Source organism: Mobula birostris, chromosome 1 (assembly GCF_030028105.1).
Source record: "Mobula birostris isolate sMobBir1 chromosome 1, sMobBir1.hap1, whole genome shotgun sequence".
In the NCBI taxonomy this organism is placed as follows: Eukaryota; Metazoa; Chordata; class Chondrichthyes; order Myliobatiformes; family Myliobatidae; genus Mobula; species Mobula birostris.
Genome location: NC_092370.1, coordinates 118,315,689 through 118,335,733, shown reverse-complemented (window position 1 = coordinate 118,335,733; position 20,045 = coordinate 118,315,689). Strand labels below are relative to the sequence as shown.

The following is a 20,045-nucleotide window of genomic DNA, read 5'->3' as shown; positions in this document are numbered from 1 at the left end:
GCCTCCCTTCCACTGAACTCACCTGACTTTGCCTCAATATTGCCCTGACTTTATCTTGAACATGCCTCAACCTCACCTCACACCCATATGCTTCAACCCTCAACTCAGCCTCATCTTCCCTAACCCCTCCATTATTTGTGGTGATCGTTTACCATAAATTTTTACAAGAATAAGTGTTATTAATAAAGTGTTTTGTTGGATTCTTTGTTTTGTTTGCCACCAATAAGTAGTTGTTGGGCTTCACTAGTGCCTTCTTAACAGTGGAAATATAGTAACAGATACAAAGTATGAATGGAACTAAATGCATGTTTCTCCAATGCTCAGTTAGCACAGATGATGACTTTACCATTTTATGTTCAGTTTGTGGGGAGGATTTTCTTTATTTCATTTCGATTTAAGACAGTCAAGAACATTGATGACACAGTATACTGAGTGCCATTTCATCTAATGGGATGAAAGTTGTAAGGACACGAAAGTGAAAAGGGCATAGACAGGCAATAAGAAGTTAACAAGAAGCAAGTCCACTAATCTCGTACTCTCATAATCACACTTAACACAGGTCATCATAGTCAGAGAGCATTACAGTATGGATGCAGGCTTGTCGGCTCAACCAGTACACGCTGACCATGTAGCCGGTACCATTTCCTGCATTCAGCTTAGATGGAGCTCATTCCATATACTCACCATCTTCTGCATGAAGAAGTCGCTCTCAAGTCCCTTTAAATCTTTCCTTACCTACATTGAACCTAAACAATCTAATTTTAGGCTTTCCTAATCTGGGAAAAGACTGTTACTCTGTCTTTTGTGTATTTAATATTTCAGTAATACTTGAGTAATACTGTAAATACATTGTTTGATTAAGCATTCTTTCTTTGTTTAAATAATTCATTACGGGTTATACGTAAAAGTATGTGAATGGCAAACGTCATTACACCACCATGTCATATGTGCACGCTTAACTAAACGTAAAACATAGAGCGTGCATATTATTCGCAGTTCCATGTTTTTCTTTCAATTAGTTCTATGTTTTGGAGCTATAAATAACAGTGGCGATGAGTAAGTTTTAAAAAACAAACCAAAGACGATTACTCATAACAGGATGACTAAAACTACACAGTACTCCAAGTGCGACCTCAGCAATGACTTATACAACTGCAACATTATGATAGCTGGTGAGGAAAATATAAAGAATAGTGGTGCATTTTGAACATTTCTGAATTGATGGGTTGTTATTTACACTGGTGGGTTAAAGTAGAAAGAACTTAATACTGCAGTTGCTGAAGGGAATGCAGGAAATGGACTAAGCACAGAAGAAATGGAAAATTTATTTAAATTTTAACACTTTGAAAGAAAATCATTCAATTCTTTGTCAAAAAGAACTCCTGGGAAGTTTTCATGGACTTACTTATTTAACTCTTATTTATTGCAATGTCCTTAAAAATTTAAGCCTGGAACTAAATCTCTGAAACAAAGCAAGCTTTTTGTTCTTTAATTGGTTAATATACGACCAGCCAATTTCAAGTGTAGACTTAAAATTCAGAATGCTTAGCTAGAAAATGGAGTAATGAGAGAACAGAGCACTTACCAGTTGTCACTTACCTTTATGTATGCTTGCTTTTGCTCTGACTCCTCCAACACTTTCCTCTTGGGTACGTTTCATAAATGATCTGAAACTCATCAGCAACACCTCTGTATCATGTTGCATGGAAACTCTCCCAACCATCATTTCTTCACCTGTCATTCAGTTCAGTGGTTTCTTAAGATTGTTATAGCAGGGTGGTAATGGGTTCCACTACCTATTAAATGCTCCCAGTGGTGTGCCCCAAATAGCCTCTGACAACCAAAACTAGCTCCTGACCTTCACATGTGACTTAGCTATGAAGCCCAGTGGAATCATTTCTACTGACATGAGAATGGGCAAAGGCGGGTTACTGGCACCTTAAAACTAGTAGCTTTGAGCAGATGAGGCTCATCAACTGTAGTTGGCAGCTCACCTAACAGAAGGAAAACTCTGATCTCAAACTTCCACTGCCTTACAGCTATACCCACTCATGGGGAAGGCTTCGGGAGTAAACCCCAAGGGAAAAATCAGGAGCTGGAGTCCCCAAGGCAGTCCTACATTGAGTTTAATGCTGACTGGCAACTCCTGCAACACTGCTGGTACCAAACTGTATCGGTCTCAGCCGTTCTTTTGGGTTCATCAGATGTGTGGAGACTGGGAGCTCACTACAGGGCAACAGCCTGCTTCCATATTGTACTGCCAAGCGATGTGTATCTAGACAGCTAAGACATAGTATCTATGGTCGACCCTGACTGACGGAGGCCTCACTCACTCAATCACTTCATCACTTCAAGGATCCTTACTCATAAATCTTCACACAGCCTTAATCCTACAACAAACACAAAATGCTGGAAGAACTCAGCAGGTCAGGCAGCATCTATGAAAATGAATAAACAGTCGACGTTTTGGCCTGAGACTGTTCACCAGGACCGAAAAGGAAGAATAAAAAGCTGCAGGTAAGAGGAGGAGGAGCAACTGGAAGGTGGTAAGTGAAGCCAGGTGGGTGGACCATGGGAGAAAGGGAAGAAGGAAGGGCACCGGGGAGGTGATAGGCAGGTGAGAAGAGGTAAGAGGCCAGAGTGGGGAATAGAAGATGTAAGGGCGAGGATAAAAGGAAAAATGAAAAAAAAAATTACCGGCAGGAGAAATTGTTGTTCATGCCATCAGGTTAGAGGTTACCTAGATAGTATATGAGGTGTTGCTCCTCCACCCTGAGAGTGGCCTCATTGTGGTAAAAGAGGAGGCCATGGGTCAACATGGGAGTGATCCCTATGGAAAGTGGAAGGGGGGGGGGGAAGTAAAGTTGGATGCGGAGGCTCATTAACCCTACAAAATCCCCAGGATGACATATTACCTGCTCTTTCGTGGGGGCTCGAAGTCTTTTTTTTGTCATCTTAGATCTCCTTTACAAAATACTTAGCATAAATCTGGCCTAATTAACAACTTTTCCACATCTTCAGTTGAAATCCATCCTTAACTAATACAAGCTCTGCTCAGTGTACAAATTCCTGCTCAGATAATGCTTCACAATGTAAACAATTCTACACCCGTATGTTTTCAGTTTTACTTAGCAAAAAGCCGGAGATCTTATTTTCTAATTCACATGTCAAGTACTCTGGTAAATATAGTAGCCACCAAACTAATAGTGCTCAGTTTTCCTTAGACTTTTATTTTTATTCATTCCAAAGATGAGGTGTTTGTGGGAAAAGCCAGCACTTAAAGTCTAATGCTAATTGCCTCTGGAACCATATGATTTACCTAGACATGGAGCTAGGTATTTTTAAGTTTGCTGCTTATAAGACAAGTTAGCAAGTTTCTGTGCTTGAATGACATTCTAGGCTTTTATGGCATTCTGCTAGGTTCAAAAACATTATTTCCGAGATTAAATCAATGTGGGAGAGAAAAACAAATCACTTGAATTTGAAAATTCTCCGTTTCCATGCCAGGATTCACTTTTCCCAATAAATAGCCCAGGGTTTGTACACTGGTCCAATTGTGTAATCACCCTGCCTTCATAGCTCGATTTAAATTGGTGTATTATTGTCACATCCTGCAGTCTGTTATTGTATTGCCTTGTACTGCCTCAATGCACTGACCTGCACAGATGGGATAAGGCACAACCATTCTATTCAGGCACACAGTGGTAACCTTCAAGTTTACTCCCAATGTAATGTATAGTCAGAATAAAACCCAGCACATTCCAGTGATCAAAATCCAATATGGAAGATTAGTAGCAAAAACTACAGGCGATAGAGAGAAATCTATGTGACTGATCAATTAAATAGTATTGCTGCTTTGGGACAGAAATTATTCACAAATTAAATTACAAGTTCTTTGTTTCTTTAGAGAACATGGGACTAAATAATATATTACCAATTTCTCAATTAACATGTCAACAAAAAAGGACAAAATAATTACTGGTTTTACTGACAAAATGAACTAACATTTTAAAGTATACAAGGATTGAGCACATAATCCACAAGCGATACTTCCATTGATATAATGTGCACCATGACAAAAGCATTATGTTAAGTTTCAACTATAAACAAGATCACTGCATCATTTCACAAAGCATTAGTACTTTTCTCAGTAAACTAAGTTCAGAAATAACTTCCATAAACCTTTTCTAGTAAAAACATGCCGATCTGTAAACACAAATTTATAAATTAAGCTTTTAATTCAGTTTTCAGTAGGGTTTTGGTGGAAATTAGAAAAGCTTTAAAACTATTAAGACCGAAAACTCAGCTGTGTAAAATTTATGTATCATCTACTCTCAGTAACACAACCCAAAGGCACTAGGTGTCAAGAGGCAATCTGAAGATGATACTGGCAACAAGCTATTATTCCTTTTCTTTCCCATTTTCATGAAATGAAAAACGTGCTTTGTTTCCTAGGTTTAATAATATAATAGCTGATTGCATCTAAACAAACACTGAATAAAAGATGATCATAAACTTTATTCCTTTGTATGTTCATTTGCTACATTACAGGAGTATAACCAACAATAGGAAAATCACTATGTACAAGTTCATTTTGAGTAGTTACACCCAGAGCTTCATTTGCAGCAAACATGCTCAGCTTTACAACATATCCAATTCAATAATTAAAAGCAGACATTGTAACACGTGTTCTATTGAATCAATCAGAACCCATTGATCAAAAGCTGAACAAGACAAATGGCATAAATAAAAATAAGAGCATCCACCGAATGTTTAAGATAAACAGTTAGCAGAGGTCGACAATTGCCAAGTCAACTACAGGCTAACTACCAGGAATGATCTGCACTAATGGAGCAAACGTACAGTTGTAGGTTTAACTGATTGTATTTAGCACCATAACAAATCATGCGAAAATCATAAGACAAGCTATTCCCAACTATTTATTGATGGAAGTTTTGAAAAACATATTACTGCATTAAAGCATTATAAATGTGACTGCCCCCTACGTTTACTCTGCCTTATATGGGACTAAGTTTTTGAGGAGAGCTGTCTGTGGAATCCTGAGGTCTTGGCAAGAACATAATAATTGCACAAACTTAAGTTTCATAAACTTTTCTAACTCAAAAAGGAAGTGATTATGGTTTTCTCCATTTTGTCATTTAAACTTCCATAAGTTCAAAGGCTCTGCTTTTTTCACCCAGATCATTTAATCATGTCCTAAACAGTTCTAAATACATGGATTTTTCAGCACACTTGCCATATGTAGTTACCTAAACCGGAAAGATGGATGTGGTTTTGACATCAATAAAATAAATCATGAAAAGAAAATATTATGAATTTTTAAATAGCCAACTCTGTAAAAACTGGATTCAAAGCTCCACTTTATAAAAAAAAATTAAAATTTAAAACAAAAACACAGAATACAAAAATAGTATTTAATTCTCTATAATTATACCATCATCTAATTATCTTATTTCTCAGAATAAACAGATACCAGGTGTGCAGCACACCTCCACATCACTTCCTTTGACAGACTCATGTTACTTTCAAGTGCTAAATGTCCAGATAAAGGGTGTCAGATTTAGAATCAAGCTTCATTGGGGTTTCTTGTTCTTGCACAAACACGGGACTTCATTTCTTGTCAGCTTTTTCCAACACCCAGTCGATCACCTAAAGGAAAAACACCAAGCACACTTGTTGTACAAGATTTGTTGCTTTCACCTGTATTATGCTGCTTTTCCAGTGCAGTCATCACAATACCCTTTAAAGAGCTTGTAAAAAAAACAAATACTGGAGCAAAGCAATGATTCGTTGTGAGAGTTTGCGAATAAAAGATGGGCTTGAGAACGTTTTGAAAGCTAGTAAGACATGAAACAGTGGAGAGAGAGAGTCGGAAAAGGAGTGGCAGTAAAGGGTCTCTCACTGATAATGCAGGAGCCAGGGCAGTGGCTGTAGAATGCAGAAGTCCAAGAAAGGAAGCATGCAGCTGGCAGAGTACCTGCTTTGCATCTCCAGCAAAGCAGGTTCAGTCCTCATCTCTGGTGCTGTGTGGAGTTTACATGTTCTCCTTTTGGCTTTGTGCCATTCCTCTAGGAGCTCTGGCTTCTGCTCACACCCCAGAGGTATGAAGGGTGGTAGGTTGTTTGGCCCCTAAAGTGTAGAAGTGTGGTAGAATCTGGGAGTGGTTGATTGGAACAAGAAGAGAATAAAATGGCATCAATATAGGGCCAAGTGTAAATGGATGGTCAATTGTCAATGCAGCATTTGTGGGCTGAAGTGCCTGTTTCCATGTTGTATCTCTCCATGAACTCCATAAAAGTTAGGTGGAGATAGGGTGGAGCAAATCCATGGAATCAGTTGGGCGAGAGCAAAGCACCAGTGTAATGGTGGGATAAATGCAACATGAGACTTATTAAGAATAATGGATATAGGAGCACATCCAGCCATTCAGCCCATCAAGTCTACTGTTCTGTTCGAGGAGATAATAACTAATCTGATCTTCAACTTCGTGCTAGTTGGCCATATTCCCAACTTCCCTACAGACCAAAACTGTAGCTATCTCAGTTTTGCAATGTCTCCACCTCCCTTAGTAAGAGAATTCCAAGCATCACAAAGTCCTCCACATCTCAATTTCAAATGGACAGCTCTATAATCTATAACCTTGGCCCCCAGTTCTTGATTCCACTTCAAAGGAAAGCTTCCTCTCTGTATTGACCAATTAATCTTGAAGCATGTCAACACTATGAAGTGGTGTTGCTGGTTGTGAAGATCTTAAAGGTGTATCCTAGGACGCTGCGGGAAGGAATGGGAAAGGTTGCCAGCTGTCACGGAGCTTTTTGTATTTCGTTAGCCAACAGTAATGTAATGGATAACTGGAGGATAGCAATGGTGGGAAAATTATTGGAGGGGATTCTGAGGGATAAGATTTATTTCAGAATCAGGTTTATTATCAACGGCATGTGTCGTGAAACTTGCAATAATTTATATTTGTGTTTGGAAAGACAGTAAATGATTAGGGAAAATCAGCATGTTTTGTCTGTGAGAATTATGTCTCACAAATTTGATTGGACAGTGGACTATGTCTACATGAGCTTATTTAGCATGGGATCCAGTGTGAGATAGCACAACAGATATAACATTGCATTGGTGGTAGGAAGGAATTACAAAGTGGTAATGGAGGACTGTTTTTCACAATGGAGACCCGTAAACATAGGGCCGCAGCAGGGGCAGCGGAGATTGATACTGAGACTTTTTACGTTCTTACTGAGATTATTTGGAAAAAAATGTATATGGCACAATTACTAAATTTGCAAACAGCACCAAAATTGAACAGTGAAGAAGGACGTCCAATGGAATAGTGGAGGGAATTTAACTCAGACTCGTGTGAAGTGATACATTTCACGAGGTTAAACCAGGCCAGGATATACACAGTGAATTGCAGGGCCATGGGAAGTGTTAGTGAACAGAGACCTTGGGGTACAAGTACTTTGTTCCCTAAAAGTGCCGACACAGGTGGAAGGATGGTGAAGAACACATTTGGTATCTTTGCTTTCATCCATGAGTATGGTTGGGACATCCTGCAACAGTTGTACAAAATTGTAAGTTAGGCCTTGATTGGAGTATTGTGTGCCATTCTGTTCTCATGCTATTGGAAAGATAAAGCTAGAGAGGGTGCAAAAAGGATACACTGGAAGGCTGTCTGGACTGGAGGGCTTGAGTTTAAGATGAGATTGGACATAGAACAAAGAACATAGAATAGTACAGCACAGTACAGGCCTTTTGGCCCACAATGTTTAGCCGGTCCTTAAACCCTGCCTCCCATATAACCCCCCCACCTTAAATTCCTCCATGTACCTGTCTAGTAGTCTCTTAAATTTCACTAGTGTATCTGCCTCCACCACTGACTCAGGCAGTGCATTCCATGCACCAACCACTCTCTGAGTAAAAAACCTTCCTCTAATATCCCCCTTGATCTTCCCACCCCCTTACCTTAAAGCCATGTCCTCTTGTATTGAGCAGCGGTGCCCTGGGGAAGAGGCGTTGGCTGTCCACTCTATCTATTCCTCTTAATATTTTGTACACCTCTATCATGTCTCCTCTCATCCTCCTTCTCTCCAAACAGTAAAGCCTTAGCTCCCTTAATCTCTGATCATAATGCACATCTCTAAACCAGGCAGCATCCTGGTAAATCTCCTCTATACCCTTTCCAATGCTTCCACATCCTTCCTATAGTGAGGCGACCAGAACTGGACACAGTACTCCAAGTGTGGCCTAACCAGAGTTTTATAGAGCTGCATCATTGCCTCGCGACTCTTAAACTCTATCCCTCAACTTATGAAAACTAACATCCCATAAGCTATCTTAACTACCCTATCTACATGTGAGACAACTTTCAGGGATCCGTGGACACGTACCCCCAGATTCCTCTGCTCCTCCACACTACCAAATATCCTGCCATTTACTTTGTACTCTGCCTTGGAGTTTGTCCTTCCAAAGTGTACCACCTCACACTTCTCCAGGTTGAACACCATCTGCCACTTCTCAGCTCACTTCTGCATCCTATCAATGTCTCTCTGCAATCTTCGACAATCCTCTACACTATCCACAACACCATCAACCTTTGTGTCGTCTGCAAACTTGTCAACCCATCCTTCTACCCCCACATCCAGGTCGTTAATAAAAATCACAAAAAGTAGAGGTCCCAGAACAGATCCTTGTGGGACACCACTAGTCACGATCCTCCAATCTGAATGTACTCCACCCTCTACTTTCTGCAGGCAAGCCAATTCTGAATCCACCTGGCCAAACTTCCCTGGATCCCATGCCTTCTGACTTTCTGAATAAGCCTACTGTGTGGAACCTTGTCAAATGCCTTACTAAAATCCATGCAGATCATATCCACTGCACTACTCTCATCTATATACCTGGTCACCTCCTCAAAGAACTCTATCAGGCTTGTTAGACACAATCTGCCCTTCACAAAGCCATGCTGACTGTCCCTGATCAGACCATGATTCTCTAAATGCCCATAGATCCTATCTCTAAGAATCTTTTCCAACAGCTTTCCCACCACCGACGTAAGGCTCACTGGTCTATAATTACCCGGACTATCCCTACTACCTTTTTTTGAACAAGAGGACATCATTCGCCTCCCTCCAATCCTCTGGTACCATTCCCGTGGACAATGACGACATAAAGATCCTAGCCAGAGGCTCAGAAATCTCTTCCCTTGCCTCATGGAGCAGCCTCAGGAATATTCCGTCAAGCCCTAGGGACTTATCCGTCCTAATGTATTTTAACAACTCCAACACCTCCTCTCCCTTAATATCAGCATGCTCCAGAACATTAACCTCACTCATATTGTCCTCACCGTCATCAAGTTCCCCCTCATTGGTGAATACCAAAGAGAAGTATTCGTTGAGGACCACGCTCACTTCCACAGCCTCTAGGCACATCTTCCCACCTTTATCTCTAATTGGTCCTACCTTCACTCCTCTCATCCTTTCTTTCTTCACATAACTGAAGAATGCCTTGGGGTTTTCCTTTACCCTACTCGCCAAGGCCTTCTCATGCCCCCTTCTTGCTCTCCTCAGCCCCTTCTTAAGCTCCTTTCTTGCTACCCTATATTCCTCAATAGACCCATCTGATCCTTGCTTCCTAAACCTCATGTATGCTGCCTTCCTCCACCTGACTAGATTTTCCACCTCACTTGTCACCCATGGTTCCTTCACCCTACCATTCTTTATCTTCCCCACCGGGACAAATTTATCCCTAACATCCTGCAAGAGATCCCTAAACATCAACCACATATCGATAGTACATTTCCCTGCAAAAACATCATCCCAATTCACATCCACAAGTTCTAGCCTTATAGCCTCATAATTTGCCCTTCCCCAATTAAAAATTTTCCTGTCCTCTCTGATTCTATCCTTTTCCATGATAATGCTAAAGGTCAGGGAGCGGTGGTCACTGTCCCCCAGATGCTTACCCACTGAGAGATCAGAGACCTGACCCGGTTCATTACCTAGTACTAGATCTAGTATGGCATTTACCCTAATTGGCCTGTCAACATACTGTGACAGGAATCTGTCCTGGACACACTTAACAAACTCTGCCCCGTCTGGACCATTGGAACGAATCAGATCCCAATCAATATTAGGGAAGTTAAAGGCACCCAATCCTGTTATTTTTGCACCTTTCCAAAATCTGACTCCCAAACTGCTCCTCGGTGTCTCTGCTGCTACTAGGGGGCCTATAGAATACCCCCAATAGAGTAACTGCTCCCTTCCTGTTCCTGACTTCCACCCATACTGACTCAAAAGAGGATCCTGCTACATTACCCACCCTTTCTGTAGCTGTAATAGTATCCCTGACCAGTAATACCACCCCTCCTCCCCTTTTTCCACCCTCCCTATCCCTTTTAAAGCACTGAAATCCAGGAATATTGAGAATCCATTCCTGCCCTGGTGCCAGCCAAGTCTCTGTAATGGCCACTACATCATAATTCCATGTATGTATCCAAGCTCTCAGTTCATCACCTTTGTTCCTGATGCTTCTTGCATTGAGGTACACACATTTCAGCCCTTCTACCTTACTGTCTTTACACCGTTTATTCTGCTTCTCTTTCCTCAAAGCCTCTCTATATGTTAGATATGGCTTTACTCCATGCACTTCTTTCACTGCTCTATCGCTCTGGGTCCCATCCGCCTTGCAAATTAGTTTAAACCCTCCCGAACTACGCTAGCAAACCTACCTGCAAGGATATTGCTCCCGCTCGAGTTCAGGTGCAACCCATCCAATCTGTACAGGTCCCACCTTCCCCAGAAGAGATCCCAATGATCTAAAAATCTAAAACCCTGCTCCCTGCACCAACTCCTCAGCCACGCATTCAACTGCCATCTCCTCCAATTCTTACCATCACTGTCACGTAGCACTGGCAGCAATCCTGAGAACTCCACCCTTGAGGTCCTGTTCTTCAGCCTTTTGCCTAGTTCCTGAAACTCATACTTCAGGACCTCATCTCTCTTCCTGCCTATGTCGTTGGTACCAATATGTATCACAACTTTTGGTTGCTTTCCCTCTCATACTAGGATGTCGTGCACCCGGTCACAGACACCTCGGACCCTGGCACCTGGGAGGCAACAAACCAGAAGGATATGATGGGACTTTTACCCCGCAGTAATGAAGGCTGAAGGGTGACATTATAGAGCAGGGTTTCTCAACTGGAGTTCTGCAAGAGGTCACGAGAGGTTCTGCGAGAGATCATGATTGAAAAAAAAACCATCGTTTCTTTGAACTTTGCGCAACACGCAATGTTAGAGCTCGGGGTGATGGGAGGCAACCGAGCAGCCCCGTTAGCAATCTCACCAGAGGTCTCTCAGCCCAGTATGGCAGTGTGCAGTAGGATCATGCTTATTTCGTTGAGTCCATTCTCAGTTTCTAACGTGAGATAGGGGAGGTCATTGATAATTGGTGAGTGCTGTATTGCACGGAGGGCAGGCCGTTGATAATTAGTGATTGCTGTATTGCATGGAGGGGAGGTTGTTGATAATTGGTGAGTGCTGTATGCATGGCAGGGACAACAGTAGGCTGATGAGGTGTATTGAATGGACTTGCCCAACTTGGGCTGTGAAGTCAGCCTCTCTCTCCCAAGTTCCTTTTACGTGCCACCGATTGACATGGGAATGAACAAACTGTTCTGGTGTAGCAGAAAACTGGAGGGAAATTTTCATTCTAAAGAAGGAATTTTGATTCGTCTCAACTTAGCTGCTGGCCTGCTGCTTTGCTGTAGCTGTAAGTGTTGCAGAAGGTGGATTGTGTAGATTTGAAGTGAATCGTATTCTGAAGTTTTCTATTTTTGTTACTTTCTCATTTAGTTATTATGTTATTCTTTTTATATTTTATTAACCCCTGTGTTTTACAGATGTGTCTGATGGTACAACCTTCTGAGTCATTTCACTGCATTAGTGCAACAATGTCCGTCTTTACAATGAAAGCTACTTATCAAAGGGTTTTACATGGAATGGTGATTCAGGTTGTCTATTCCATTGTGCCTAGTCTGTGGCAAACAACTTACAAATGCAGCAATGGCTCCATCAAAATTGAAAAGACTCTTAACTGCAAATCACAGCCATGTGACATGTAAAAGAACTTATTATTTTAAACAGCTATTGGAATCTCAAAACAAACAGACTAAATCCTTTGCTAATAAAGTCACAGTCAGTAAACTGGTACAGGAAGCAAGTTATTTAGTAGCAGAACTTATTGCTCAGAAATTAATTTACAACCATTATTTAACTGAAATCCCAATCCTAGTTATTTAACAGAAACTTATTGTGGTAGCCTTACGAGTTTTTAAAATTTATGAAAGGTAAAGAAAGAGTTTAATTTCAAGAAAGGTTAGCCAAGCTTAACTACCTGTGTTTTTTTCCAAGAAAGGTTGGCTAAAAATTCTCAACTCAAAAGAGCATTGACAATTATTTTTGGATTATTATATCTACAACTTACTGATCATGCTAATGTACCATGAGCATTTTTACCTAGGGGTTCTGCAGAAGTTGAGCAGGAGAGAAAAGGGTGGGTAGTTCAAAGGTAATGTGGGGAAATAGCTCAACTAATTTCCCTTTCTCCACCCAACCTAATCTAGATTATAGCAGGTCCTGTACTTTACACTCACGTTCCCTCTAATCCCCACACTCCATAATCCAGTGCAAATCATCAACCAATCCCAGCTGTGAATCAACTCAATGACTATACTTACACAACTATTTGAGGTGGAGAACTCAAAACATTTACACCACCCTGGTTAAATAAATTCCTCCACTCAGTTCTAAATGGCCAAGTTCTTATTCTGAAACTTGGCCTCAACTAATCAAACATGTATTCCCATCAATGTTTTTATGCAAAGTTATTGACATATGAGAAAAAAACAAAGCATGGCATGATGAGCTATGAGTTACACACACAAAAAAATCTTCAAACAGTACTTGAAAACACAAGAAAATAAATACTTTAAAAAACTTATATAGTATGTTATTTAATAAAGCCTGCAGCAGTCACATTTTCTGATAACGGATGGCAGCTGAGCAAAGGAAAACTCTTCTAAAGGAAACACTTGTACAATTCTCAGCAGCGATCTGAGGAAAAGCTCTCTTAATTAATTTATTTTTAATTAGTGAATTAGAAAAAGGTTTGCTGAACTTTGCAGCAGTGTGACTTGTTTTTAAGATCAATTTATGTTGTGTTAAATTAATTTCTTTAAAAATAATTGCAATTTTATTAATTGACACCACAGAAGTCCAATGGTTATTTTAATGTCTCAGTGGAGGCAGTTAAACTATCTTCCATTGTTAATGATGCCATGACTAATGACCTATAACTCAGTACCATTGCTGCCAAAGGGTTGATGGGATGAGTCATATTGCACAGAAAGGTGTCATTTCCCAATGGCCAACCATTTTAATTCCTATCCCCAGTCCTGTTCTGACATGTTGGTCCATGACCTCCTCCTCTTTTCTCACGATGAAGCCACTCTCAGTATGGAGGAGCAACACCTAAAATTCCATGTAGGGCGCCTCCAACACATGAACAATGATTTTTCCTTCCCCCTTCTATTTCCTACTCTGCCTCTTAACTCTTCTCCTTACCGATCTATTACCACCCCAAGTACCACTCCATCTTCCCTTTCTCCCATGGTCCACACACTTCTCCTATCAGATTCCTTTTTCTCTGCCCCTTTATCTTTCCCACCCAGCTGGTTTCACCTATCACCTTCTAGCTTGTCCTCTTTTCCCTCTCCTTACCCTTTTTTTCTGGCATCTTCCTCCCTTCCTTATAAACATTAAGTTTATTTATTTCTATAGATGCTGCTATAGATGTGTTGTAAGAGACCACTTGACCCATCATGTTTGTGCTGTCTGTTGTTAGAATTTAGAACAGTACAGCACAGAAACAGGCCCTTCGGTCCAGGCTGTCTGTGACGAACACGATGCTGAATTAAACTAATTCTCATCTGCCTGTAGATGATCCACATCTCGCCATTTCCTGCATAGAATTGACAATAAACTGGACTGGTCAAAGAACACTGAGGCTGTCTGCAAGAAGGGTCAGAGCCGTCTCTATTTCCTGAAGAGACTGAGGTCCTTTAGCATCTTCCGGACGATGCTGAGGATGTTTTACGAGTCTGTGGTGGCCAGTGCTATCATGTTTGCTATTGTGTGCTGGGGCAGCAGGCTGAGGGTAACAGACACCAACAGAATCAACAAACTCATCCGTAAGGCCAGTGATGTTGTGGGGATGGAACTGGACTCTCTCACGGTGGTGTCTGAAAAGAGGATGCTGTCCAAGTTGCATGCCATCTTGGTCAATGTTTCCCATCCACTACATAATGTACTGGGTGGGCACAGGAGTACATTCAACCAGAGACTCATTCCACCAAGATGCAACACAGAGTGTCATAGGAAGTCATTCCTGCCGTGGCCATCAAACTTAACAACTCCTCCCTTGGAGGGTCGGACACCCTGAGTCAATAGGCTGGTCCTGGACTTATTTCATAATTTACTGGCAGAACTTACCTATTACTATTTAACTATTATGGTTCTATTACTATTTATTATTTATGGTGCAACTGTAATGAAAGCCAATTTCCCCTGGGATCAATAAAATATGACTATGACTATATTCATATACCTATCTAACAGTGTCTTTAACCCCATTATTGTATCTGCTTCCACCACTATCCCGAGCAGCCTATCTCAGGCATTGACCAATCTGTTTAAGACTTGCCTAGCACATTTCCTTTAAACTTTTTCTCTGCACCTTTTGTGTCTTCTAGTACTGAACATTTCTACCCCAGGAGAAAGATTCTGATTGTCTCGCATTTTGGTATAGGTATCTAATTAATTTCATGCCATTTGCTCTTCACACAGTCCTGATGTTCTGCCCCTTTGGAAATATTTATCCAATTCCCTTTCAAACGTGACAATAACCTATTTATCTCAGAATACCAGATCTCAGCAACTCTGTGAGGTGGGAAGGCTCAGGTCTACGCATTCCACTAATATGCTGCTGACCCTAGTCTACTCTTCAACTTTGCATTATTTATATCCAACATACCATATAAATATGGGTACCTTCCAGGCGGTTGATGATTGCTGTCTCTGTATATGTGAAAGTGATGAACATTTGAGTTGCAGCTTTATGGAAGATCTTAATAATTTAACCCATGACAAATCAAACCCCGGTGATTGTTCAAAATGTTGTTTAAGCCAATAACTCAGAGGTGCTGTTCGGGGTCCAGATGAAAACCATTCCCTACCCCACCGCTGCAAGCAGTCATAAGTTTCTGAACAAAAACACAACACAGCCAGCCATATCACCTAGACTAAGGATGATGTACATTTTCACCTTCACTGAGAATGTTTTAAATTGAGATTATACGTATGTGTTACCATCACAGGCAACATTAACCTCACTGTTTACAGATCGATGAGTAATTGTGACTATTTCTACAGATTAAATAACTGTTTCCATGTTCTGAAGCAGTATCACAGTACCATGACCCCGTAATATAAATTATTTCTGATGATGTCAAAACTTTGTATACAAAACAAGCTAGCTCAGAAGTTGCTGGTTTTCCAAAAACTGGGCGTGGTGGCTCTACTTAGACCACCATTGTTAGATATGTACTTAATTAAAAGTGTTCAGAAAATGAAACTAATGCAAACTATTTGGAAGCTAAAACAAGAGATGTACTTGTTTTGCCTTAAAAGATGCTACAAAGGACAAAAGAATAGGTGACTTAAGATTAGACTTGTTTAATAAGTAGTGTGGCCATTGTATCACTATAATGGCATAGGAACAACTTCCACTTTTAACCCAAAGTACATAGAAGTGACATTGGAAGAGATTTCACTTCATAGAAATACGCCTACCTGCCGAACATTACTGTTCGCAGCTCTCTTCATTTCTTCATGAAGACCACGTGATGTTTTTAAATCCTATAATTATAGAAAGGTCAATAAGAAAGTACATACATTTTGTAAAACAACGTATCATTGGTTTTGTCAGTTTTATATAATGGCAGGATCAAACCATCTGTATATCAACATATTTTTTTCAGGATTTTACGTTGCTCAGAAAAATAAAGGGTAAATAACAATACCTTGCAGACACAAATAGTGAGATTTATAACACCTAATAAGAAAAAGCTTTAAAATAAAGTGATAAATTGGTCAAAAAGCTAACAGAGGACAGACATACTAGATTGCAACTTAGAATGCTGAACAATAAAATTAAAGTGTATTTACGTCAGACTTCCAAAGATTCTGAGGAAAGGTAATCAATCCGAAACATTAATCTCCTTTTTCTCTCTACCAGTACAACTGGAATGCTAGAAGGAAAAAGAAGCAGAGGCAGACAGAGAATGAAAATGACAGATGGAATAACATCATGGTTAGAAACAGGGGAGGCAACAACTACAATTTGGAGGGTCAGGGACCGTGATGGATGGAGAGACATGATTGCCCACGCTGAATGGCAAGACACCTGAATCAATCATCTCTACCAGAGCTATCTGATCGGCTGAGTATTAGTTGTATCAAATCTGTACATTTAGGTTGTCGGCTTTAGATTCTCTGTCTGTTAGTGAAGAAATGAAGAGCCCCTTGAACATTAAACTACGATGTAATTATCTGAACTGGAAAGAAAATGCAAAGGAGGTAGTGAATCTACTTAAATAAGAAAGATTTCATTGTGGAAGCAACCAAAGAGATTAAACAGATTAGCTTCACTTGTCACTTGTACATCAAAACATCGAAACTTGAGTGAAATGCGTTGGGTCTATAACTGACACAGTCTGAGGTGTGCTGGAGGCAGCCTGCAAGAGTCACGCAACACACATAAAAGTTGCTGGTGAATGCAGCAGGCCAGGCAGCATCTCTAGGAAGGGGTGCAGTCGACGTTTCAGGCCAAGACCCTTCGTCAGGACTAACTGAAGGAACAGCTGTAAGAGTCACCATGGTTTTGGTGTCAACATAGCACACCCATAACTTACTAATCCTAACCAAATGTCTCTGGAGTGTGGGAGGAAACCAGATCACCCGGAGGAAATTAGAAATGTGTGCAATAAAGGAACAGCAGTTATAATGGGTGACTTCAATCTACATGTAGATTGGGTGAACCAAATTGGTAAAGGTGCTGAGGAAGAGGATTTCTTGGAATGTATGTGGGATGGTTTTTTGAACCAACATGTCGAGGAGCCAACTAGAGAGCAGGCTATTCTAGACTGGGTATTGAGCAATGAGGAAGGGTTAATTAGCAATCTTGTCGTGAGAGGCCCCTTGGGTAAGAGTGACCAAAATATGGTGGAATTCTTCATTAAGATGGAGAGTGACATAGTTAATTTAGAAACAAAGGTTCTGAACTTAAAGAAGGGTAACTTTGAAGGTATGAGACGTGAATTAGCTAAGACAGACTGGCAAATGACACTTAAAGGGTTGACGGTGCATATGCAATGGCAAGCATTTAAAGATCGCATGGATGAACTACAATTGTTCATCCCAGTTTGGCAAAAGAATAAATCAAGGAAAGTAGTGCACCCGTGGCTGACAAGGGAAATTAGGGATAGTATCAATTCCAAAGAAGAAGCATACAAATTAGCCAGAAAAAGTGGCTCACCTGAGGACTGGGAGAAATTCAGAGTTCAGCAGAGGAGGACGAAGGGCTTAATTAGGAAGGGGAAAAAAGATTATGAGAGAAAACTGGCACGGAACATAAAAACTGACTGTAAAAGCTTTTATAGATATGTGAAAAGAAAAAGATTGGTTAAGACAAATGTAGGTCCCCTACAGACAGAAACAGGTGAATTGATTATGGGGAGCAAGGACGTGGCAGACCAATTGAATAATTACTTTGGTTCTGTCTTCACTAAGGAGGACATAAATAATCTTCCGGAAATAGCAGGAGACAGAGGGTCCAGTGAGATGGAGCAACTGAGGGAAATACATGTTAGTAGGGAAGTGGTGTTAGGTAAATTGAAGGGATTAAAGGCGGATAAATTCCCAGGGCCAGATAGTCTGCATCCCAGAGTGCTTAAGAAAGTAGCCCAAGAAATAGTGGATGCATTAGTGATAATTTTTCAAAACTCTTTAGATTCTGGACTAGTTCCTGAGGATTGGAGGGTGGCTAATGTAACCCCACTTTTTAAAAAAGGAGGGAGAGAGAAACCCTGGAATTGTAGACCGGTTAGCCTAACATCGGTGGTGGGGAAACTGCTAGAGTCAGTTATCAAAGATGTGATAACAGCACACTTGGAAAGCGGTGAAATCATCGGACAAAGTCAGTATGGATTTGTGAAAGGAAGATCATGTCTGATGAATCTCATAGAATTTTTTGAGGATGTAACTAGTAGAGAGGATAGGGGAGAACCAGTGGATGTGGTATATTTGGATTTTCAAAAGGCTTTTGACAAGGTCCCACACAGGAGATTAGTGTGCAAACTTATAGCACACGGAATTGGGGGTAAGGTATTGATGTGGATAGAGAATTGGTTGGCAGACAGGAAGCAAAGAGCGGGAATAAACGGGACCTTTTCAGAATGGCAGGCAGTGACTAGTGGGGTACTGCAAGGCTCAGTGCTGGGACCCCAGTTGTTTACAATATATACTAATGACTTGGATGAGGGAATTAAATGCAGCATCTCCAAGTTTGCGGATGACACGAAGCTGGGCGGCAGTGTTAGCTGTGAGGAGGATGCTAAGAGGACGCAGGGTGAATTGGATAGGTTAGGTGAGTGGGCAAGTTCATGGCAGATGCAATTTAATGTGGATAAATGTGAAGTTATCCATTTTGGTGGCAAAAACAGGAAAACAGATTATTATCTGAATGGTGGCCGATTAAGAAAAGGGGAGGTGCAACAAGACCTGGGTGTCATTATACACCAGTCATTGAAAGTGGGCATGCAGGTACAGCAGGCGGTGAAAAAGGCGAATGGTATGCTGGCATTTATAGCAAGAGGATTCGAGTACAGGAGCAGGGAGGTACTACTGCAGTTGTACAAGGCCTTGGTGAGACCACACCTGGAGCATTGTGTGCAGTTTTGGTCCCCTAATCTGAGGAAAGACATCCTTGCCATAGAGGGAGTACAAAGAAGGTTCACCAGATTGATTCCTGGGATGGCAGGACTTTCATATGATGAAAGACTGGATCAACTAGGCTTATACTCGTTGGAATTTAGAAGATTGAGGGGGGGATCTGATTGAAACGTATAAAATCCTAAAGGGATTGGACAGGCTAGATGCAGGAAGATTGTTCCCGATGTTGGGGAAGTCCAGAACGAGGGGTCACAGTTTGAGGATAAAGGGGAAGCCTTCTAGGACCGAGATTAGAAAAAACTTCTTCACACAGAGAGTGGTGAATCTGTGGAATTCTCTGCCACAGGAAACAGTTGAGGCCAGTTCATTGGCTATATTTAAGAGGGAGTTAGATATGGCCCTTGTGGCTAAAGGGATCAGGGGGTATGGAGGGAAGGCTGGTACAGGGTTCTGAGTTGATGATCAGCCATGATCATACTGAATGGCGGTACAGGCTCGAAGGGCCGAATGCCTTACTCCTGCACCTATTTTCTATGTTTCTATGCTGTCAAGGGGAGAACGTACAAACTCCTTACAGACAATGGTTGGAATCTGAACCCTGATCTTCCTATTGTTGGCACTGTAAAGCATTACACTAATCACCGTGCTACCATGCTGCTCCCTACCCCACATTCCAGTCATTTCAAAAACCCCTTCCATTATAAGCCAAGGTCTCTCAGAATGATTATCCAGCATCTCATCTTTTCTGGGCTGAATGGTGACCCAGTGATCCTAGCCAAGAAGATCCTGAACAATAAGGATAAAGTTCAAAATGGCGTCAAGCTGCCATCTCCATTGAGGTCATGGCTCAAACTTAGCTTTGTTTTAGGTTTGTAGGGATGGTTTTGAGGGGGGGGGGGGGAGTAAGTTCCAAGTCAGACCTTTCATATTACTACTCCTGGGTTTAATTCCTGG

The 20,045-nt window shown here is 41.1% G+C and overlaps 1 protein-coding gene across 3 annotated transcripts in view; it reads right to left on the bottom strand.

The window, feature by feature from the left end:
• Window positions 1-4,498: 4,498 nt before the first annotated feature.
• Window positions 4,499-20,045, bottom strand: part of mtbp (MDM2 binding protein) — a 99,562-nt gene continuing 84,015 nt past the window's right edge. For all 3 annotated transcript variants that reach the window (XM_072261090.1, XM_072261107.1, XM_072261100.1), the window contains 2 exons: window positions 15,933-15,998; window positions 4,499-5,670 (listed from right to left, as the gene is read on the bottom strand). In XM_072261090.1, coding sequence (XP_072117191.1) covers window positions 5,632-5,670; window positions 15,933-15,998 — 105 coding nt within the window. In that variant the 3' untranslated portion in view covers window positions 4,499-5,631. The remainder of the gene's footprint in view (window positions 5,671-15,932; window positions 15,999-20,045) is intronic.